At 34.1% G+C, this 25,524-nt stretch overlaps 1 protein-coding gene across 2 annotated transcripts in view; it reads left to right on the forward strand.

Moving 5' to 3' along the window:
- ITFG1 (integrin alpha FG-GAP repeat containing 1) overlaps window positions 1–25,524 on the forward strand; it is a 340,878-nt gene that overhangs the window by 130,343 nt on the left and 185,011 nt on the right. For both annotated transcript variants that reach the window (XM_015062061.3, XM_027044499.2), the window contains 2 exons: window positions 20,742–20,836; window positions 23,068–23,240. In XM_015062061.3, coding sequence (XP_014917547.2) covers window positions 20,742–20,836; window positions 23,068–23,240 — 268 coding nt within the window. The remainder of the gene's footprint in view (window positions 1–20,741; window positions 20,837–23,067; window positions 23,241–25,524) is intronic.

Below are 25,524 nucleotides of genomic sequence, written 5' to 3' on the forward strand. Positions count from 1 at the left end.
TGTTTCTCCATGTAGCATCATATCTGGAAATAGAGTTTTATTTCTTACTTTTGATTTTGAAAGCCATTTATTTCTTTTCTTATCTAATTGTTCTGGCTAGAACTTCCAGTAGTGTTGAATAGCAGTGGTGAAAGTGGGCATCCTTATCTTCTTCCTGAACTTAGGGGAAAAGTTTTCACCATTGAGTATGATGTTAGCTGTGGATTTTCCTCAATGCTCTTTATCAAGTTAAGAAAGTTCCCTTCTAGACACTGGGTGGACTCAGGTCACAACCTCACCATTCATGAGCTCGAGCCCTGCATTGGACTCCATGTGCTGACAGCACAAAGCCTGCTTGGGATTCTCTTTCTCTCCCTCTCTGCCCCTCCTCTGCTCATGCTGCTGTCTCTCTTTCTCTCAACATAAATAAATTTTAAAAAAAAGAAAGAAAGTTCCCTTCTCTTCATAGTTTTTGAGAAATTTTATCAAGAATGTTAGATTTTATCAGATGCCTTTCCTGCGTCACGTGAGATGGTCATGTGGGTGTTCATTCTTTATTCTACCACTATTATGTATTACCTTAATTCATTTTCTTATGTTGTGTCACCCCTTGCCTTCCTGGCATAAATACCACTTACTCATGGTATATAATCATTTTAATATATTGTTGGATTTTGTTTCTTGGTATTTTATTGAATTCTGCACCAAAAATCATAAGGAATATTGATCTGTAATGTTCATTGATATCTTTGTCTGACTTTGGTATCAGGGTAATTCTAGTCTCATACAATGAGTTAGAAAGTGTTCCTTCTTCTTTTATTATTTGTATGAGTTTGAGAATTTAGTGTTAATTCTATAAATATTAACAAAATTCACCAGAGAGGCCATCTGCTTTAATTTTGTTTAGATGGAAAATTTTTGGTTAGTGATTCAGTCTTTTTACCTGTTACAGGTTTGGTGCGATTTTCTATTTCTTCTTGACTCAGTTTAGGTAATTTGTCTGTTTCTCAGAATTTGTTCATTTCATCTAGATTATCTGTTTTGGGTTTTTTTTGCCATAAAATTGTTCAAAATATTCTCTTACACCGCTTTTTATTTCTCACTTTCATAACTGATTTTATTGATTTGCATCTTCTCTCTTTTCAGTCTCACTAAAGTTTTGTCAATTCTTTTGATCTTTTCAAAAAGCAACTTTTAGTTTCATTGATCTTATATTCTGTCTTCTGTTTTCTTTACACTGTACCCTTTATTTTCTTTCTTTTTCTTGCTTTTGGAGTAGTTTGCTTTTTTTCTTATTCCTCCAAGTATGTACTTAGGCTATTGATTTGAGATCTTTATTCTTTTTTAGGGTAGACATTATATCTATAGCTATAAATTACCTCTGAGCACTGCCTTCACTGTATCCCATAAGTTTGGGTATGCTGTGTTTTCATTTTCATTCATCTCGTACATACTTTCTAATTTCCCTAGTGATTCTCCTTTGATCCACTGGTAGTTTAAAAATATGTTGTTTAATTTTCACATATTTGTGAATACTTCTATTCCATCAGTATTGATTTCTAGCTTCATTCTGTTGTGCTCAGAGAAGATAATCTGTATGATTTCAATGTTTTTAAATTGAGATTTGTTTTGTGGGCCAACATGTGATCTATCCTGGACAATGTTCCATGTGCACTTGAGGAGAATATATATTCTCCTATTGTTGGTTAGATTGTTTTATACATTTCTGTTAGGTATGTTTTTTTTAGTGTTGTATAACTCCTCCTTTTCCTTTTTAATCTTCTGTCTAGATGTTGTGTTCATTACAGAAAGTGCAGTACTGAAGACTCCAACTACTATAGAATTATCTCTTTTCTCAGTTCTGTCAAAGATTGCTCCATTTGTTTTGGGGCTATATATTTATTATATGTTTATATTTATTATATTTTCTTTGTGAACTTATCCTTTCTTCATTATATAACATCTTTTGTCTCTTTCAACCATTTTCGACTTACAGGCTATTTTCTCTTATATGAATATAGTCTCTCCAGCTCACTCTGGTTATTCTTCCACTTGGGTGGAATATCTTTCTCAGTCCTTTCACTTTCAACTTATTTGTGTCTTTAGATGTATGCTGTCTCTTACAGATAACATATAGGTAGACCATGTTTTTTGTTATTGTTTCTTGTCGTTCGCTTTGTTTTTTAATCCATTTTGCTAGTCTCTGCGTTTTGATTGGAGAGTTTAATTCAAGTACACTTAAAGTGATTGATAAAGAAGGTCTTTCTTCTACCATTATGCTATTTGTTTATTTGTTTATTTAACTGTATTGTCCCCATATCTTTTCTTTTGTGTTTAGTTGACTTGCAGTGAACTTTTTTGATTCCCTTCTTATTTCAATCTATATAGATTCTGTAGATTTTTGTGTGTTTATATTACCATGGGGATTACAATTAAGAACCAAAAATTATATTATCTAGTTTGAATTGAAACCAACCTAACATTATAACGTACAAAAACTCTTGGCCATATACAGCTCTGTCCCTCCCTTTATTTTGCTGTCCCAGATTACACGTATATATAATGCATGCCAAATAACATAGTTGTATAAGTATTTTAATGTATTTGCCTTTTAAATCATGTAGGCAATAAAAAGTAGAGTCAAAAAAGATTCGGTAATACTGGTTTTTATATTTGCCCAGGTATTTATGTTTACCAAAAATCTTTTTCCTTCATATAGCTTTGAATTATTATCTAGTGTTCCCTCATTTATCTCCTAAGTCAGATCTAATGATAACAAACTCAGCCTCTGGTTATCTGGGAGTATCTTAATTTGTCCCTCAATTTTGAAGGACTGTTTTGCCAAATATAGAATTCATGAGTAACAGTGTTTTTTTTTTTCCTGCTAGTGTTTTAAATATGTTGTCCCACTACCCTGTGACCTCCGTGGTTTCTGATGAGAAAGATTGCTAATTTTATTAAGTCTCCCTTCTTCATCATGAGTTGCTTTTCTCTTACTGCTTTTAAGGTTTTCCCTTTATTATTGGCTTTTGACAATTTTATTATAGTGGGTCTCCTTGAGAGTATCCTACTCGGAATTTGCTAAGCTTCAGATTCATGTCTTTCCTCAAATTTGAGAAGTATTTGGCCATTATTTCTTCAAATGTTTCTTCTGTTACTCCCCCTCTGTACCCTGTCTTCTATAATGCCTGTGTTGATCCACAGATGGAATCCCACTTGTCGCTTAGGCTCTGTTCACTTTTCTTCATCTTTTATTTTTCTATTTTTCAGACTTAATAATGTCAATTGTCCTATCTTCAAGTTGACTGTTCTCCTTCCTACTCACATCTGATGTTGAACTTCTCTAGTGAACCTTTCATTTCAATTATTGTATTTTTCAGTTCCAAATATCTGTTTGGTTCCTTTCTGTAATGTCTTTAGATACTCTCAACTTGTTTATACATCATTTTTCTGATTTCTTTTAGTTCTGTGTTGTTGTTGTTGTTGTTGTTGTTGTTGTTGTTGTTTTTTCTTTTTTCTTTTTGTTTTTTACCCCTTTGAGAATATAAAGACATTTGTTTTAAAGTGTTTGTCTACTGAGTCTGTCTGGGTTTCCTTCAGGACAGTTTCCATTAGTTACTTTGGTTTCTTTGAATGGGCTGTCCTTTTCTGTTTCTTTGAATCCTGTGTGGGTTTTTGTTGTTGTTTAAACTGGATACTTGATTATTATTATGTGATAACTCTGAAAATCAGATTCTTAACCCTTTCCCAGAGTTCTAGTCTGAAGCAGTCCATTTGTTTAGGTACTTTTCCAGACTTTTCACAAAAACTGTGCTCTTTGTCATGTACACTCACTAAAGTCTCTATACCTTTAGCTCATGTTCTTCTGGTATTTGACAGATGTCCTTGAATACCAGGAGCTTAAAAAAAAAAAAAAACAGAAACAAACAAACAAAAAAAACCCACTTGTAGTCTTCACATATTAGCTCTATGCTAAGTCACTCCTTCAAATCTTAGCCAGGCTTCCACTGAGTCTATGGAGCAACCCAGAGTGAAAACTTTGGGTTACTTTTATTTTGGGTCTTTTCTAAGCATGTGTCTTGCTCTAGCTATGTAGCTTTCTGAATCATTCACATCTATCCCTCACCCAAGTACTTTTAAATTTCACAAAGAATCTCTTTCATATTTTCCTCCCATGACTTAGGCAGCCAACTGTATCTTACCCACACATCTGTGGGCCTTGCAGTGTTTTTAAACAGTGCCTGCTCCTTTTCTGGCCTGAGTTTCAAGTTAGCCAAAAATACCAGAAGCATCTTGCATATGTCTTTCAGGGAGCCTTTAGGTTAAAATAGACACATACAGTAATTTGCAGATAAGGTCTGTCCTTGACGCTGGATCCAGGGTCTCATGCTGGGAATGCAAGCCATCACTATTTCAGCACTGCTGTCACACTGAGAGAGATAGGGCAGGGACAGGTAGAAGTGCCACAAACTTTATCAACCATTTTTTTTTTTAATTTTTTTTTCAACGTTTATTTATTTTTGAGACAGAGAGAGACAGAGCATGAACGGGGGAGGGGCAGAGAGAGAGGGAGACACAGAATCGGAAACAGGCTCCAGGCTCTGAGCCATCAGCCCAGAGCCGGACGCGGGGCTCAAACTCACAGACCGCGAGATCATGACCTGGCTGAAGTCGGAAGCTTAACCGACTGAGCCACCCAGGCGCCCCTATCAACCATTTTTAACTTGTCTTTTTTATAAATCAGTCTTCTTGGTTGCTGTCAACCTTTGACTGTTTTTAGCATTCTGACAAAGTTGTTTCTGTAAGTTCTGTTTGTGATTATTTTATTTGGTTGGTTGGTTGGTTGTTTATTTGGAGTTTTTTGTTTGTTTTTAAGTATGTCTATGAGGGAACAGAGCCTAGATAGAGCTGCCTAGCCTGCCATCTTGCTGATGTCACTTGATTTACTTAGTCTTTATAGTTTTGCCTATTTTAGAAATTGTATATAAATGGAATCATACAATATTTCTGGATTTTTACAGTTAGCATCATGTTTCCGAAGTTCATTCATGTTGTAGTGTGTATTAGTAATTTGATCCTTTTTATTGCTTAGTGGGATTCCATTCCCTGAGTGTACCATATTTCATTTGTCACCTATTGACAAATATTTTAGAATGTTTTCAGTTTGGAGCTGTTAGAATAATACTATGAAAATTTGGTTAAAAGACTGTGTAGATATGTGGCTTCATTTTTCTATGGTTATAACTAGGAGTAAAATCACTAGCTCTCTATAATAAGTATATGCTTAACTTTTATGAAGTTGCCAAACTGTTCTATAAAGTGTCTATATCTTTTTTAAGTTATTACCCACAGTGTATAAGGGTTACAATTTCTCTTGTAACACTTAGTGTTGTGATTCTTTTTTCTTATAATAATACTGTTGAGTGCATAGTGATTTATTATGCCTTTTATTTGCATTTCCAATATGACTAACGATGCTGAGCATTTTTATATGTTTATTTGCCATTTATATATTTTATTTAGTGAAATATCTATTCCAGTCTTTTGTCCATTTTTTAAAAATTGGTTGTCTGTCTTACTAAGTTGTAGGACTTCTTTGTATATTCTCAACACAAATCGTATTTCAGATACATGATTTGATGGTCTTTTCTCTCAGTCTGTGGCTTATCTTTCTCTTCGTTTTCCTAATAGAGTCTTTAGAAGAGCAAAAGTTTTACATTTTTCTAATGTCTAATTTGTCAGATTTTGCTTTTATTCATCATGCTTTTAGTGTCATATCTAAGAAATCTTTGTCCAACCCAAGAACAGAAACATTTTCTCCTAGGTTTTCTTCTATAAGTTTTCTATTTTTACCTGTTACATTTAGGTCTATGGTTCATTTCTTTTTTTTTTTTTAATATGAAATTTATTGTCAAATTGGTTTCCATACAACACCCAGTGCTCATCCCAACAGGTGCCCTCCTCAATGCCCATCACTCACCCTCCCTTCCCTCCCACCCCTCATCAACCCTCAGATTATTCTGTTTTTTAAGAGTCACTTATGGTTTGGCCCCCTCTATCTCTATGATTCATTTCAAAATAAGGTCTTGAATGTTATGTTTATCAACAACATGTATTTTTTATCATCTCAGAACGTTGTATTATTTAGAGTATTTTGTAATCATAGTATTTGTGTGTAAGGAAAGTAGTATCATAGTATCATAAAATGGAGTCTTTTAGAGAGATTATACTAACTAATGTTGACTGATGATTATTTGCTATGGCTCAGAATGAGGAAGAAGCTGCAGAAATTTCTTGGGTGTCAGAGTTGAAATTACCTAGACCCAATGTCAGCATTGCAATTTAGCTGACAGTTCTTCACCCACATAAAGATGCATAATTTGCCTGGAAACATGGTTTTAAGAAATGAGTCATACACACACACACACACACACACACACACCTCTGTAATTACTTGGTCTGGGATTTTTTTAACATTCATTGCACCTACACTTAAGTATTAATATAGAATGAAAGGTATTTCCTATAGCCATAACTCATCAGACAGGGAAATGACATCATTTATCAAGGAAACAAGAAAAAATATACTCCTATGTTAAGAAGAGGGTCTTTGGATGGGAGTAACATTAGCGCCTTTCATTGTCTTAGCAAAATCAGTGATTAACCACATGAAATGGAACACAATTGAAATCTTCTTCACATGCTAACACTTCTATCACAATACCTAGTAGTGGGCCAATGTAGCAATATGGTGAATGCTGTGTCTTAAATGTTACTGTAAATATTTAATAAAGTACTATTTAATCTACAGTGAAGTCATGTAAGATGTGGGTTTCACAATTGTTGACTTTTGAAATCTTAATTAGAGCCATTGGGGTTTTCAAAGTTTAATACTGCTTAGTAAATGCCCAGTCAGTGAGGAAGAATACATTTATTTTCCTGTTCCCAGGACAAAGTAAAGTGGACCAATTCCTTAAAGCATTAATGAGGTCTCATGTCCACACTTGTTGAGATGAGCACTGGGTATTATTTGTAAATGATGAATTACTAAATTCTAGTCCTGAAACCAATACTACACTATATATTAACTAACTTGAATTTGAATTTAAAAATTAATTTAATTTAATTTTTAAAAAGGTCTCATGTCCACTTGGCTTGTTTTGTGGATTAGAAAATTGAATATATGAACTAAAGTAACTTACCTATGGCCTTAAAATCAGACAGTTTTTGGTATGAATCCCTGCTCCTCTCCTAACTAACTGTATGAACTTATCAAAGTTACTTGACCATTTACTATTGTGGTTAATAAATACAGTGTTAATATATTTTGCTAAATCAAATATTTTAGAACAAGTGTTCACATTTCTTACACCTGAACTGATCAACTCAGAATAAGATGTAAAGTTATATTTGAGAATGTATTCATTACTGTCCACTCCATTAAAATCCAGAAAAAACAGTATTCCCTACCTGTTTGCTAGGTCTCTAAATATGGTTGAACTTTTGAAAGTGTCAGTTTCAGTGAAGGAAGGAGACAATCTTGGATAATAAACTTACACTTGATTTCAAATCCCAAGTTTACCTCCTACTTTTTCCTTGCTTTTTCCCTGGGTGATTAACATAGCCAAGCATCATTATCCCAACTATAAAATAAGAATAATATTGTTTACTTTATTGTTTTTTTTTTTCAGAAAAATGTGATAGTGTGTATAAAAAAAAAAAACCTCCACTAGGACTTAGCATATGTTAAGAAATTATCTGTTCTCTTCCCCTGTCCACTCCAAGACATACCCTTCCTTTGTATCAGAGTGGGGTAAAAAAGTTGAGAACTGCAGCTTTAGGCATGGTGTTTTTATTTTTTTCAGTGTTTATGAACACAACTGAAATAATTGTTTATAAATGTGATAGTAAATGATGTTTCAATTATTTCATAGGTGAATAACCCTTTAAATCACTCTGGTACCTTTAAATAAATGCTGTTCTAATGGAGAAGGTAGTTGGAAAGATGATGTCAATATTCTGATGTTATACAGTGACTTATGCCTAACAAATTGAATAATTATCTGGTTCTGACCATTTCTAAATAGAGCCTGCATGGTTGAAGGAACATGTGACTGGAGTCAAGTCTTGGCTCTCCCTCTCCATGTAATGCAAGAAAAATAATTTAATCTTTCTGAGACTTAGTATTCCCATCCTTAAATGTAGAGATAAAGGACATAATTTCTATGACCCTTTATATTTCTATTATATAATTTATCAATATATATCAATATATTATCAATATATTATCAATATATTATCAATATAATAATTTATCAATATAATTTATCAGTATATAAATCAATAAGAAATTAATCTAGTCAGGGGCGCCTGGGTGGCTCAGTAGGTTAAGCATCCGACTTCGGCTCAGGTCATAATCTCGCCCTTTTTGAATTCGAGCCCCGTCGGGCTCTGTGCTGATAGCTCAGAGCCTGGAGCCTGCTTGGATTCTGTGTCTCCCTCTCTCTCTGCCCCTCCCCCACTCTGCTCTGTCTCTCTCTCAAAAATAAAACATTTAAAAAAAAAGAAATTGATCTAGTCAAGCTGATTGCTATATTCTGTTGAGTATTTAAAAAAAGGGATTAATAATTAGGAAAATATGTGTATAAATCACTGGTGTTATGAGGGATCTTTATACTTCTTAATAGGTAAATATTTTACTTTTAATTAATGCCCATGAAATAATTACAGGGATCACAGCTTGCTGTAGAATTCATTGTTCAGTTCACTTTGCTTATGTAGTTAGCAACTTCATAGAGTTTGATTCCCTGTTTCTCATTTGCAAGGATGGGTAATAAAGATTTTAATCTTGAAAATGAGTATCTTGTGAGAGTAATGGTATTATCACTGTTGCCAGTGTTTATTTCATCTATCCCCAGCCTTCTGACAGGAAGTTCACAGCCAATCAGTGAAACAGAATTCAGCCAAAGCTAGAAAAAGCAGTCTTTCAGACATTCCATACAGAAGAATCTATTATGAATATTATTAGGTGGAAAATTGTACGTCTTAAAGATAAGGAGCCAGGACTTGAGAGCTTGATGTCCTAATAACTTGTTGGGTACTAATAAAGATGCATATTTGGTTGTTTAATAGCCGTCCTAAATAAATTGTGGCCTCAGTGGAAATTATAACTACTCTATAGTTGTGAAGGGGATTAAAGATGTTTGTCTTCTGAGAAAAGTGCTAATTAGCTCATTGATTGTACAACCAAATGACTAAAATCCTCTAAAGTATTTTTTCATGAAAATTTCAAAATTAGCATGACTAGAGCATTTATTTTTTAAAGAATATTTCATATTCATCTACATATTTCTGAAATTTGTCCTTTTTTAGTACTTCTAAACTAGTCCACGTTTCTTTAAAATATTGCCAGTTATAAAAGTGTCTCAAAGGTGAATCTTCCAAAGATATATATTTCAATGAAGGGTGAGTGTAGCAAAAGTTGTCAGAAAACCCTAATTAGTGGTTATTATTGATGCCCATGTTAATGGGAGCCATCTCCCATTAAGCTTGTATGTGCCAAGCATTATGCAAATGGCAGTGGCTAGGAATAGTGGCTCCAGAGTCAGTCTGCCTCGGTTTTAACTATTCTGGCTCTGCCTCTCACTACTCTTACTCAGTGTTTTTGAGGAAGTTACTTTATCTTTGTTGTTTTTGTTTTTGTTTTTCAATTTAAATTAGGGTTTGGTTTTTTTTTTTTTCTTTTTGAGAGAGCATGAGCACAATGGGGCGGGGGGTGGGGGAGGAGTGGAGGGACAGAGAGAGGGGTAGATCCCAAGCAGGCTCCACACTGTCAGCACGGAGCCGGATGCAGGACTCGACCTCAGAAACTGAGATCATGACTGAGCTGAAACCAAGTGTCGGATGCTTAATTGACTGAACCACCCAAGTGCCCCAATCTTTTTTTTTTTTTAATGTTTACTTATTTTGAGAGAGAGAGAGTGTGTGTGCATGCGTGCACAAGCAGAGAAAGGGCAGAGAGAGAAGGAGAGAGAGAGAATCCTAAGCAGGCTCCACACTCAGGATGGAGCCAAACATGGGGCTCAATCTCACAGCTGTGAGATTGTGACCTAAGCCAAAATCAAGCTGGACACATAACTCACTGAGTCACCCGGGCACCCGAAAAATTAAAATGTCCTATTTTTTAATTTGTCTTAGTTCTTGCTTTCAAAACCATGTATAATTTCATGTATTTATGTAATCATGAATATTATGGAAAAATTTTACTGTGTACATACATAGCTAAATAAACGCACAATGTTCAGTTTTGGTAAGAAATGGTAAAAGAAATATAATTTTACAGAGTATTTAATAATTAGCATAAAATAATAGAGTTTTAGATTTAATCCTAAGAATCTTAAAAATAACCTGGTTGAACCTTCCTCTCTTCACTCTCTTCCCAACTTCAGAAAGTAAAATAAGGCCATTGCCATCTAGAATATTAGAGAGACATTTCCACTACCTACTGGTAACTGGGCTTGAATTAGTCCTCTTTACCCTATTACCTCCTACTCACCAAAATAGTTGGTTTTTATGTCTATTCACATAATAGAGCAGGGGAAACTCAGAACAGGAGGTGGAATAGGTCATGACTTCTATAAAATTCTTAATAAGAAAAAAAATCATGAAGACATGGTAGTCAAAGAATCAGTGTATTCAGCAAATCAGAAAGCATCAGCAGATAAGTATCCTGCAGATATTATTGAAGCCTAATAGATATTTAGGTATTGAAATAACAACAAAAAATATTTTATCGTTTCAATAAGAACAAATAATAGAATTGAGAAAAGAAAACTAAGTCATTATGAAAGTGCTATTTGAGACTAGCTACTCACAAAGCCTATATTTTAAAGCAAATTTCATTAACTTTGTATATTGTTGGTCCCACTTCATGCTTTCAAGCATAACCATGTCTGATAGTAACCAGCAGCATCTTAAAGAATTATAATTTTTCTGCTTTGATCATTTTCATATTCTTTGACAATATGTGTTTAACAGTGATATTTTGTTAAGTCCCTGGTACTTTCTAGACTCATATTCAATCACATAAGTATATTAATACTAGGTTTATATGAACATAGTTAAAAATCAACCTGTATGCTATTTAACATGTAAAATAAAATTTAGTAAACTGATGTATGTATTCATAATTCTGTCATTTTGTCATTTAAAAATGATTATTTTGAAGAAATTAAGTTTATTCCTTTTACATATGTGATAATATTCTTTTTTTTCCTCTTGTTTTCTTAAGTAATATAGTGGCTGTTTCTCACTGTCATAGTTTGGTTTATGAGTATTTTTTTAAGCTAAAGAAATTAAGTATTTTAATTCATGCCCTCTTTTCTTATACAATTCATCATTTGTTTTTTTAATATTTATTTATTTTGAGAGAGAGAGAGAGCAAGGGAGAGGGAGAGAGAGAATCCCAAGCAGGTTCCACACTGTCAGCAGAGAGCTGGATATGGGGCTCAATCCTATGAACCATGAGATCATGACCTGAACCAAAATCAGAAGTCAGATGTTTAACCAGCTAAGCCACCCAGGCACCCCATCATTTATTTTAAAAATCTGATTTTTGTTTCCTTAAAATAATCTAATCTGGCTATTACAGATTTTGTATCAGATTCAATTTATTTCTGTGTCAGTAATTTCTCTAATGTTAATGATGTGTTCTGAAAAATATAAAATCATAAGCTTCATATATTACAATGGAAGTAAAAAGGAAATGATTTTTGGTAAATGGTTTTTTACTTTAGCATGCATATTTCCAGCTTTTTATTAATAACCACAAAAAATGTAGTTTAATATGTGAATACATTATCTGTCATATGTCTTACAAGTCTCTTGACAAATGTGATAGAAAAGCTGTTACTTCTACTTATATTCTTTGTCTATTTTAGCAAGAAATAAAATTTGAAAAACCCTGTGCAGAAATCTTTCAGCCTTGGGTCGCCCATGTTAAAAGTTAAAGCCTTGAATTCCATTTAGAACCTTCTACCATTAATTAGTCATATGACTTGTGGTATTTATATCCTATGCATGGTATAGCCATCCATGAGTAAATTTTCCACATGGTGGAAAGAGTCATCTTGACTTACTCTCCATTTGAGCTGTCGTGACATGTTCTACTCTGTAACTCAGAAATTTCTGATTTATTTTTGTTATTGAACTCAGAGTTCCAGGTTATAAATCTGAATATTCAATGATTCTACTTATGATTGTTTTCTCCATCTATGGAGTAATATCCTAAATTGTTACTTTCATTTTTCATGACCTGATGTTTCAGTGTGTCTTACTGTGGAAGCATTAAGTGGTTCCCAGAAATGAGAACTCTGAAGGAAAAAGTAGTCCTACTAGGAGTTATGCCTTTTTTTTTTTTTTTTTTTTTTTTTTTTTTTTTTTACTGTGTTGCCTACCAGCACAGTATACCACTGTCCTAAGTAGGTACAGCATATCACTGTGATAGAGGGGATATATAGGTATAATATACTACTTTATGGTGGTTTACTGTTTTACAATATTTCCCAAATACTTTCACCCACATTTAATCCTCACAATGACCCCAGATGGTAGATAAATAATACAGAGATAATGAGTTTCCTGAAAACTGGATTATTCAGTAAGTGGTGTGGGAAACTGGATATATCTCTTAAAAAAGTACAGTGGGATCATAACTCACAGCTTAAGCCAGAATAAATTCTAGGTGAATCAAAGACCTAAAAACAAAAAGTGTCCCTAAGTACTGTGAATTTAAAAGCAAACTTCTAACTTATAAGCAAACATAGATGCTACAAAGAAAAATATTAATAAATCATAGACAAATAATTTTCTAATGTAGAATGGACTCCTGCAAATTGGCAAGAACAGGCCAACAACATTATTAATAAGAAAACTAAAAATTGGGGCACCTGGGTGGCTCAGTTGGTTAAGCATCCGACTGCAGCTCATGATCTCACGGTTCATGAATTAAAGCCCCAGTCCAGGGTCTGTGCTGACAGCTCAGAGCCTGGAGCCTGCTTTGGATTCTGTGTCTCCCTCTCTCTCTGCCCCTCCCCCCTCACACACACTCTCTCTCTCTCTCTCTCTATCTCTCTCTCTCTCTCTGTCTCAAATAAATGTTAATAAAAAATTTTAAAGAATGTTTTTGATGAAGCAAGTAAAAAAATCATAGTTTTATTACATCTTGACTCTTGAGTACACATCTTTTTAATAGTCTTTGTTGGAAAATAAGTCCATAAAACTTTTTTGCTATACAGAGTATGGTGGTTGTCTTGATGAAAAGCATTGGAGATATTGAATTGTAAGCTGAATTAACCACCCCCCCCTTTTTTTTAACATAACACTTGAAACAAATGATAAACTATGGTTATTCACATTTGGGGTTTGGTAGACATTTTCTCTAAAATGAACAAAATGAACTCATCACTTTGAGGTAACAACTGACAGGAAGGTACCAATGATAAAATTTAATATTTCAAGCAAAAATTGAGATTTTAGAAAATTGTAATATATCATGAACTGACAGCTTCCCAATTCCTAAAGACTTTGAGGAGATTTATGGTGATATTAACAGATGGGAATGTTTGATATTATGTAATGAAATGTTTCAACATTTGGAAAATCTCCATAACTCAGTGAATCAGTATTTTCTAAATGTTTGATAGTGGTTTTACAAAGTCATGCAATGGTAAAATATCCATTCAAAATGCAAAATAAATTGTTGGATTTTAATTAGCAGTAGGAAAACTTCATTGCTATGGCTCTAGATTCTTCATTGCAACTAACCTTTAAGAAAATATTACTTGTTGAATTTTTGTGGTAATATGAAAGAATATCCAGAGTTTTCTGAAAAAACTATTGAAATACTTCTTCCAGGTATATATTTTTACATTTGTCAACCAAAACAACAGATTGAGTACAAAAGTAGCATGAAAATCCAGCTTTTTTCTAATAAGCTGAATAATGCTACTCTTCTTGCAAAATGGTTTTTTTTTTTTTTTTGGAAAATGCAGTAGTTATTTTTCATGAAATGTTATTTGTGCTCGCATGTAGATTTATGGTTGTTATTTTTAACTTAATATTTAAATTCCTCAGTCTTAATTTCTAATGTGATTAATAACCCATGGATATAATCCACATAAACAGAGCTTGTTGGGGTTCACAGCTTTTGAGTTTTTAAGAATTTTGAGACTAAAAAGTTTGAGAACTACTCCTTTATGGAGATTGAAATAAAAACTTTAAGTTCATTATAACCACTGAAATAGTAATTTCCAATTTTAGGAATTTATATTACATATATAATCTCAGAAGATGAGGTAATAAATGTACAAAGTTATTCATTGTTATATTCTGATCAAAAGATCAGAAACAACCTAGTGTTTGCCCATCAATAGAGGTTATGTTGAGGTATATCCATATAATGTAATGCTGTGTCACAGATGAGGCACATACAGATTTATCAATGTGCAAAGATGTCAACGATACATTAAATCAAAAATTCAAGGTGCCGGGGCGCCTGGGTGGCTCAGTCGGTTAAGTGGCCGACTTCGGCTCAAGTCACAATCTCACGGTCTGTGAGTTCGAGCCCCGCGTCGGGCTCTGTGCTGACTGCTCAGAGCCTGGAGCCTGTTTCAGATTCTGTATCTCCCTCTCTCTGACCCTCCCCCATTCATGCTCTGTCTCTCTCTGTCTCAAAAATAAATAAACGTTAAAAAAAAAAATTCAAGGTACCAAAAACTATGTAGACTACACTGCCTTTTGTACAAAATTATATGTAGTATATGTATATGCATGTGTTATCTGTTAAAAGGATACACAAGGGCACCTGTGTGGCTCAGTTGGTGGAGCGTCCGACTTCGGCTCAAGTCATGATCTCATGGTTTGTGGGTTCAAGCCCCGCATCAGGCTTTGTGATGACAGCTCGGAGACTGGAGCCTGCTTCAGATTCTGTGTCTCCCTCTCTCTCTCTGCCCTTCCCCCACTCATGCTCTGCCTCTCTCTTTGAAAAATAAATAAACATTAATTTTTTTTTAAAAAGGATAAACAAGAAACTGCTTGTGGCTGCCACTCTGGAGGGGACCTAGCCACAAAAATAGGAGGAAGACATTTCAAAAACAACTGAATACTCTTTGAACAGTTATAAAAATATTTAAAAAAAAGAAAGAAAAGAAAAGAAATGCTGCACCTGTTCCTAAAAAGTCCTAATATTTTAAGATTATTTTTCAGTTTCTTTCCCAAAACCACATGACAAATTACTTATTAGGAGCTAAGTCAGGTTAAGAATCCAAATCTGTCTAATCCTGGTTCTACTATCTTTCTATTATATTAAAATTTACACACACTCTCATGGAGTGGGAAGACATTCACAGAAAACAGTTATTTTATGTAGTAGTAATTGTTTTGTTGCCATAATGAGTTGACCTGCACAAGAGAAACAAGAATTTGTAGAAGATTAGATGGACTCAGTCCCAAGAGGCTAGATGGAACAAAGCTCCTGAGGAAGGAAGGGATACATACTAAAGGGTTAATGGAGAGGCTCCTGGGTGGCTTAGTTGGTTGAGGGTCTGACTTGGCTCAGGTCATGATTGATCCCACAGTTCGTGGGTTTGAGCCTATGTCAGGCTCTGTGCTGACAGCTCAGAACCTGGAACCTGTTTCGAATTCTTTGTCTCCCTCTCTCTCTGCCCCTCCCCTGTTCGCGTTCTTTCTCTCTCTCAAAATCAAATAAACATAAAAAAATGGGGGGAGGCAGCTAATGGAATTTGATCAGCAAGAGGAGTTTATTCAGGACAGAAGTAGGGATCCATGTAGCACCCCCTGGTACCCCTGGGAGACCATTGTAAATACCTTGGCGCCGTGGTTCCCACACCTTCCCATGCATCAAGATCAACCAGAAAGCGTATGAAAACACAGATTGCTTGGCCCCACTCTCTAAGGTTCTGATTCATTAGATCTGGACAGGGGCTTAAGATTTCACATTTCTAACAAGTTCCCAGGTGATACTTAGGCTATGGGGACTGAGACTCCACTTTGAGAATCACTGCATTAGAGAAACTGTGCTGTTCGAAGTTGGATAGGTAATATGTGATCTGGGGCCAGAACAATGAATTGTAATTTTTTTAAATGATACCAAAGGTCACTTAACTTCAAGAGACTGAAATATTATAAATTTTTAAGAAGACAAGTAATATATATGTTACCCTTTCTTATGTATATCTTCTTAATCCCCTGCTAATTAAAAATAAAAATTATTATATAAAAGTTCATTATACATTTTTATGAAAACAGTAACTTAATTTTAGTGTCTTCTTGGTTTTAAAGTTAAAATGTCTTAGAAAAATCTGTTTGAATCATTACATTTATTTCAGTAAGTTACTTATCTGTTTTTAAGGGAGAATTTCATTTGAAAATTGGCTAAAGTCAGCATCAAATGGAAATTAACATGTGTTCAATGTGCACTGTAGTCTCTAGTGGTCAGCCATTCCAAAGGTCAATTTTTACACTGCAGTTTATAAAATAATCAAAATACCATTCCTTCTGTTATATTTTCTGTTGAGTCTTTGAGAAGTGACGTTAGCCTTCAAGAAAACTTGAGATATGTAGTGTACTGAAGTCCTGGGGAGAGGGGAATACAAAGTTACCAATTCCTGGGACTTCTTTAAAGAATGTATCCAAGTTTGGGCACCTGGGTGGCTTGGTTAAGTGGCTGGCTTAGGCTCAGGTCATGATTTCATGGTTCAGGCCCCATATTGGGCTCTGTGCTGACAGCTCAGAACCTAGAGCCTGCTTCTGATTCTGTGTCTTTCTCTCTCGCTACCCCTCCCCCGCTCACACTCTGTCTCTCTGTTTCTCAAAAACTGAATAAACGTTAAAAAGAATTTTTTTTAAAGAATGTGTCCAACCTCACAGACTGGAACCTCTATCAGCATGATTTCTTCATAGTCTACTCAAAATCACATTATTCTTAGAGAATTTGCTTAAATCAATATTATTTCCTAGTCTTGGGCCTTTGATTCATGTAAAATTTATTTTTCTGAAACTATTTCCTTCCCTAGGTACAAAAGTTAAAGTATTATTAAAGTTTTGTTTTGTTTTGTTTTGTTTTTTTTATATTTTATTTTATTTATTTTTTTAAAACATTTATTTTTTTTAATATGAAATTTATTTTCAAAATGGTTTCCATACTACCCCCAGTGTTCATCCCAACAGGTGCTCTCCTCAATACTCATCAAAAACGATTTAAGCAATATAATGAAACAAGAATTTAGAATAATAATCATAAAATTAATTGCTGGGTTTGAAAAAGCATAGAGGACAGAAGAGAATCTATTGCTACAGAGATCAGGGGACTAAGAAATAGTCATGAGGAGCTAAAAAATGCTATAAATGAGGTGCAAAATAAAATGGAGGCAGCCATAGCACAGATTGAAGAGGCAGAGGAGAGAATAGGTGAATTGGAAGATAAAATTATGGAAAAGAGGAAGTTGGTTTTGTTTTTTTTTTTTTTTTGAGTAAAAGGCTACTGTAGTCTGAGATGAAAAGGTTATGCAGATTATAAAACAGTGGCTATGGAAATAGTCTAGATTAAAGAAGGCTAAAAATTAAAAACTAAATGCAGGGGTGCCTTGGTGGCTCAGTTGGTTAAGCATCTGACTCTTGATGCTTAGGTCACAATTTCACATTTGGTGAGTTCTAGCCCCACATCAGGCTCTTCACTGATAGCACAGAGCCTGCATGGGATTTTTGCTCCCTCTCTCTCTGCCCCTCCCTCGCTAGTGTGTGTTCTTTCTCTTTCTCTCTCTCTCTCTCAAAATAAATAAATAAACCTAAAAAAAAAAAAAAACTAAATGCAATTCCTACCCCTATATTAGATAGGTAAGAGGCAAAAATGCTATAAAGGACATTGTTAACAATGGATAAAATTGGAATATAGATAGTACATTAGGTAAAAGTATTTGTGTGAATTGATGAACTGATAACTACTGTGGTTATGTCAGAGAATATCCCTTTTCCTAGGAAACAAACACTCAATTATTTAGGGGTAAAGGGCCATAATGTATGTAATTATGTATGTAGTTCAGCAGAAGATTGATTTCATAGAGCATACAAATGTTAAAACAAATGGGGTGAAATGGTAACAATAGGAATATCTGGATAAAGGGTTTACAGGCATTCCATCCACTATTTTTATTATTGTAATTTTAAGTTTAAATTATTTTCAAATAAAATGTAACAGACAACCTGCAGAAAAGTGAAACGTGTGATTTAAATGTTTGTTTTCTTTAAGAAAGAAAACTTTCCTCTGGGTGTGAAGTTGAACTCTCAGAAAGCTTCTCTGTTTCCCTAAATATCAAAAAATAGCACCTAGAGAGGGTACAAGGAGCATTCTCAATGATTAAGTTCTCAATTTCTAAGACCATATCTATAAAATATTGCTGATAATTTATACTAAAAGATATGAGTTATCACTTGAGTTTATTTTATGTTTATTAGATGGTTACTTGCCAGCATTAAGTATCAGCTAAGTCATGGTTGAAATACTTGTAGGAAATAGGAAACTACTTGGAAGAAAGACCAACTAGGGGGAAATCAAAGTGTAAATCAGAATCTAATCTGAGTAGTTTGCCATTGGGTAAAAATGAAGGGCAGAGACTTGGTAATGGTCTTCTAATTGGTCCCCGTTAATTTGCGATAAAATGGTTTGGCTTTTAATGATGTTGATGATATTACTAGAACCTACTTATAAATCACATTTTTCACTTAACTCATTCTTACTTACCTGGCTCTTTTTTATTCTTTTTTTTAACGATGACAGATGTTTATGCCCTTGGAAAGTCTTCTCCTTTCCAAGTATTTGTCTAGAGTTGTACCTCTTTCTCTCAGCTTCTTTCTCAGTAATCCAAATCTATACATTGTCAAATCACAGATGTTCTCTATACTTTCCGTTGTCAATTCATCTATTTTATTTGATGTTTTACTCCTCTGTGTAAGGGTATATTATCACAAATGATATTAATCATAAGGATCATAAGTAATTAAACCATGAAATTAAATGAAAGAAATTTATTTTTCACTATGCTGTGCCTTTTTCCTTGCTGAGGTCAGCTTCCATTGGCTAGATTTTCAACCCACTCAGCCTAAAATTCTTTTTTCCTTTGTGAATATATTACTGAAGACTTGATAGGCTTGTTTAAATTCTGTATTTCTCTTAATATGTAAGTGTACACAAGGATGAATATTTCTTTATTGTTAATCCTTATTATCTCCTTCCATCTGAAGGTACTTACCTCAGACACACACTGTATATTAAACCATAGCAAATAAGTCAGTGAATAAAGCAACACAAGATTTAAAATCCAAATGACTATTCCACTGTACATGTCACTGTAGAGACATAAAAATCTATAAACTGCAGTAAACTCTATCAGGTAAGGGGCAGTAGATAGGAGAGAGGTTCCTCAGTAACCTCATTTCTATTTTTTTTTAATTTTCTTTAATATTTATTTTTGAGAGAGAGAGAGACAGAACACAAGTGGGGGAGGGTCAGAGAGAGAGGGAGACACAGAATCTGAAGCAACTTCCAAGCTCTGGGCTGTAAGCACAGAGCCCATCATGGGGCTTGAACCCCCAAACTGCGAGACCATGAACTGAGCTGAAGTCAGATGCTCAAATGACTGATCCACCCAGGTGCCTCAGTAACCTCATTTCTGAAGGTCTTCGCAAAACACTATGCAGTTTTTTAACCAGTCAGCCAGAAATGACATCTGTATTCTCTTCATTTGCCTTTTTATTGATGAAAATTAATTGGTGCTTTTTAGAAGCCAGGGGGCTGAGAGCTTTATAACTCTTAAATTGAAGTTCATACTACATAAAAGACACTTAAGAATATGTGTAAAGACACATTTAAAATAAGCCATATAATAACGAGTTACTATTGACATGCTTGTTTTTCTCCTGTGGCAGCTATGATAATTATGTAAATAAACCAAAACCCATGTTGTTTAAAAATTGATGATTTTAACATTGAAACCTGAAAATGGGGTCTTTTTCCAACATTGGATAAATTTTTAACTACATTAAAGTGAGCAATTTTGGGGCGCCTGGGTGGCGCAGTCGGTTAAGCGTCCAACTTCAGCCAGGTCACGATCTCGCGGTCCGTGAGTTCGAGCCCCGCGTCGGGCTCTGGGCTGATGGCTCGGAGCCTGGAGCCTGTTTCCGATTCTGTGTCTCCCTCTCTCTCTGCCCCGTTTCGAAAAACGTTGAAAAAAAATATTTTAAAGTGAGCAATTTAAAACAAGATAAATCTAGGAGCACCTGGATGGCTTAGTCTGTTGAGTCTGACTCTTGATTTTAGCTCAGGTCATGATTTCTCAGTTTGTAGGTTTGAGCCCTGCGTCACACTCTGAGCTGACAGTGCAGAGCCTGCTTGGGATTCTCTCTCTCCCTCTCTCTCTCTGCCCCTTTCCCACTTATGCTCGCGCTCTTTCTGTCAAGAATAAATAAAATTTTTTAAAATAAAAATAAAACAAGATACAATCCAGGTAATAGGTAGCAAGGGGCAGAGTAATTGTTTTAATTGAATCACATTTATTACAAAGTCATCCGTCACATTCTTCCATTTATGCAGATTGACACAGACTTTGACCAAATAGGAAATGTAACCTGCTGTACAAGCACACTTTATTTTGTAGCTGTTAATGGACTCTCAAAGTTTCTTTTGGCAGATGGAGATGGACACATGGATCACTTACTGCCAGGCTGTGAAGATAAAAACTGCCAGAAAAGCATCATTTACTTAGCAAAATCTGGAACAAAGCAGGTATACCAGCTCGTTTTTTAATGTCAGTAGAGTTACCTTCTTGAAGAAAATCTTCAGAGATTTGAAAAAGTATCTGAAGAATCACACACAGAGAAACCAAATGTAAATCATTGACTTCCTCATTTTAATTTAATGAAAGGCATATAAATCTTGTGTTTGTTTATTGAGGGGGGAAAGCACTGTTACAATCATTTCTGGTGAAGAAAACCTATTATTGTTCCTATAATTAAATGATCCATTAGCATTTTATAGGCCGGGAATATGATAAAATGCACTGCAACTATAATAAAAGGTTATGGAAAATAACATCACATCTATTGTCAAGGCTAATCTTGTCTTTATTTGTGGCATATAAATCAGTTTCATTCTCTCATGCTGACTTTTTACTTGTGGCTTATAGGTAAACAATTTAGAATCTGATAGTCATAGCAGAAGATTAATGTGGGAATGATAGTTTGTAACACTGAGAATTCTTCCATATTGATAGCACTAGAAAAAGAAAGCCAGTAATATAGTAGTAGAATTAATCAGCTTTGTTTTTTATCTTAGGGTGATAAATGATAGAATAACATATTGACTTTTATCGCCCTTATACGTAAGAAACCACATTTTATACTAAGACACTAAAGAAAAATCTTCAGTCAACAGTCTATAAACATTTACTATACCCATAAGTTTTATTATCCTAAAGTTTTTAAAGTTTTGAATTACTGAAAACATGAGGTCAAGTAACACCTAATAATTGGTTCATATGTATAAGTAAACACAGTAATTATAGCCTGGCTTCAAGTGACAGACTACTATGAGAATATTTTCAAATTATACAGTAATCTCTCTCTGGGAAAATAAATGCTACAGTTCTTTAGTGACTCATAAGGATGTCATATTAATAAAAAATCTTTTTACTTTTTAGACCTTAATATGTTTACCTTAATAGGAATATTTTATCCTCATTAATAATCTGTCAACCTCTTCAGAAATTTGTGATAACTTGGCACTTTGTGAAATTTCCCATCTTCTTCCAAAATAAACTATTTTTTTCAAAGTCAAGTGAATCATTAAAACATGTTGATGTACATAATACTTTTTTCCTTCTAGGGAAGACTGAAAACTTGATTAAAGATGTAAATAAGTTTTTTTAAACAGCTTGTTTTCTATAAATATGTTTTCTATTAGCTATTTTTTTTCTTTTTCCTTGACAAAATGTGCTTTCTTTGGAAAACCTAGAAAATGTTTGGGATACCCTATGTACTAAACCCTTTCCAAGAAGCCATTTTTAGTATAGTTTGACTTGGAGACACATAAAGAGTCACCTGCTTAAAAAAAGTATATTTAGTCATGTTTGTCCTACTGTCACTTCAAGCCGGCTGCACCTATTTGCATATCTTCAGAGTGTATGCCAGTATTCATGCTCTTAACTAATTATGGGCATAGTTATAATTTTAATGGTATGATTTCCACTCTTCAGATTTTAGTTTGCATTAGGTTATCAAAAGTAAAGATTAGGGCATTCAAAAAAGAAATGGATTCCCGAAAGCTGTTTTTGAAATCAACCCTATTCTCTCTGTTCTCTTCATTATAATCAATATAGAAATAAAAAATTTACTAAAAATGTAGCTTCCAGCTATTTTGGTGACAAAGCTCATCCCCCTGGGCAGGCAGAGCTTCTTCAGGGCTGGTGCTGGTGTTATTAGGAAAGCCTCAGAACTCTTGGCTCTGAAGATGATAACTGAAGTCATCATCATGTATAAGAGGCAAAGCAGGGGAACAAGGGAGACTCCGTCATCTTCTAACTTTCTTCCTAAGCTGGTCCTCCTAAAAGGACATCAGTATTAGATGATATTACAGTTTGCTGTAATTTTTAAAAAATACTCACTTGAGATTACATTTCCACTCAACACAGGTTTAAAATGGGGGATTCAACTATCAGAATCAGCATCAGTTCAAACGTAAGAGTCTGTGATTTTGTGAAAAACCTTCAAAGGCTCTATGTGCCAGTTTAAGGAAAAAATTACTAGTAATGAATTTTAAAGGGGACTTTACTTTTCCAGAGTGTCAATTACTGTTCTTAAAAGTAAATTATAATACTCTAGCATATTGTAGAGATAAAGAAATTGAAGTAAGATGACGCTTATCTTGAGGACTTTTAATGGATCATTTGTTTTGCAAATGGTGAATTTTTTTTTCTCAAGTAACTATAAAATCTGACCTTTTCCCTCTTGATTCCATAGTGGGTTCCAGTCCTACGGGAGTTCAGCAACAAGGGCACACTCTGGGGCTTTGTGCCATTTGTGCATGAACAACGACCAACAGAAATACCAATTCCAATTACCCTTCATATTGGAGACTACAACATGGATGGCTATCCAGATGCTCTTGCCATACTGAAGAATACATCCGGAAGGTATGGAAATTAAGTGAAAAATATTGTAAAAATATCTGCACTTTGATACTTCGCTAACTGAATAGCACCTAAATATGGTAGAGTGCCTTAAATAAGGAACATGTTGAGCTTAGTTCCTGTTTCTTTACCCTGTACCTGAATTACCAATTGTTTAGAATACCTGTTGTCTTCCATAGATTTAATTTCTGTAGAACAGAGGTGAACATCTAATCTAAAATACAAAGCTCATTTTTGATTCAACAAAACTTTATTGTTAAAAGGCCAAAATTTTTTTCTTTTAATGACTTCAATTTAATAATCAATTCATTAAATATTAACTGAGCCTTATTTATGTGCAATTACACATGATCCTTACAGTTAAGAAGTTTTCCATTCTGGAGGTAGAGACAGGCTTATAAGCAAGTAATTGCAGTACAATGTATTACATTCAATAATAGAGGCATATACAAAGGACAGAATGATTGGTACCCTTTCTTTTTTGTGTTTTTTTCCTGGAAATAAGTTGAATTTATTTTTTATTTTATTTCTGTATTTGAGTATAGTTGACACACAATGTTATGGTAATTTCAGGTGTACAACATAGTGATTTGACAAGTTTGTACCTTATGTTATTCTCACAATGTAGCTACCACCTGTCACAACACTATTACAAAACCACTGGTGGTATTCCTTATGCTGTGCCTTTTATTCCCATGACTTACTCATTCCATAACTAGAAGCCTTTATCTCCCAGAACCCTCCACTCATAGGCCAAAATTTTTGAAAAACAAATGACCCAGTTACATTTTCAGACTGAAAACCCTCATGATTAAGAGCTGAGCCTAGGATGAGAGTACTAATTGTATCTGTGTTGTGTAGTTGTAGTGAAGATTAAATGAGATAAAAATAAATGAAGCAGTTAGTACCTAGCACATGCAGACTTTAAGTGAGTTACCTTACTGTTGCTTGTTTACAATTGCAATGAAAATTCAAACATGATTTTATATATATATATATATATATATATATATATATGTATATTTATATATATATAATAATAGTGTATTTATCACATTATCAGTGACTTTGAGTACTGCAGCTCCTTTTTGTTTCCTTAAGTAGAGGTACCAGTAGGTAAACCAAAATAGTTAAATTTATAATTAGCCTGAGTCTTTGCAGATTCTATAAATATGATCCTTCCTAAATTTTAATACCTTATTGTTTTCTTCCTATCACAATTAATTCTCTTTCTTGGCCCTTATTGTTTCTTATCTCCTACATCATATCTATCCATAATTTTTCCTCTGTGCATTAATTCATTTGTTGACTTCGGAATTAGTGATAATTCAGCTTCACATTTTCTACCAGGCTTATGATGCAATACTGCTTCCCTGGAAAAAATCAGATTTATTGTTGCTTTTAGCCCCAAACAGTGTCATCTAGAGATCGGATTCTTAGAGAAACATATATTATTAGTGAATGTCCCTAAATATTTATAGACAATTATGGAGAATCTATACTTAAACTTTCTAAGAATTTGATTTGAAATTATAATTGCTCTAAGTTATGTTTACAGAATTTTCCAGTCATGATCATCATGCTTCATAATGCAGAGTATGTACATTCAGAACCTATGTGTGTGAGACAGATTTAATGTAACCAAATGAATCTCTGAACTCAATGTGATTATTATTCCTTTTAAAGGTATAGTGGCACGTAAAAGCAAAGAAATGTAAAATTGCTTTATTCTGGACATTAATCTTATTCAAAAGAATAAGAAATTCCATCCCAAATTGATTGTCTGTGATTACTCATCCTTAGAGGAATATCCAAACAATTTTTGTTTTTGTCATAAAGGATTTTTTTTTTATTTTTAAACTAGTGAGTTGTATTTTGTTGTTGTTATTTTTTTTTGACCCAGTATAGTTAAATACAGTGTTATATTAGTTTCAGGTATGCAATATAGTGATTCAACACTTCTATACAACACCTGGTGCTCATCACAAGTGTTCTCCTTAATCTATGTCACCTATTTCACCCACCCTCCCGGTAACCATCCATTTGTTCTCTTACTTAAGAGTCTGTAGCTTGGTTTGTCTCTCTCTCTCTTTTATTTTCTTTGATCATTTGTTCCATTTCTTAAATACCACTTATGAGTGAAATCATACGGTATTTGTCTTTCTCTGACTGACTTATTTCATTTAGCATTATACTCTCTAGTTCCATCCATGTTTTTGCAAATGGCAAGATTTCATTCTTTTTATGGCTGAATATTCATGTGTATATATATTGCTATAAAAGTTTT

Source organism: Acinonyx jubatus, chromosome E2 (genome assembly GCF_027475565.1).
Source record: "Acinonyx jubatus isolate Ajub_Pintada_27869175 chromosome E2, VMU_Ajub_asm_v1.0, whole genome shotgun sequence".
Classification (NCBI taxonomy): domain Eukaryota; kingdom Metazoa; phylum Chordata; class Mammalia; order Carnivora; family Felidae; genus Acinonyx; species Acinonyx jubatus.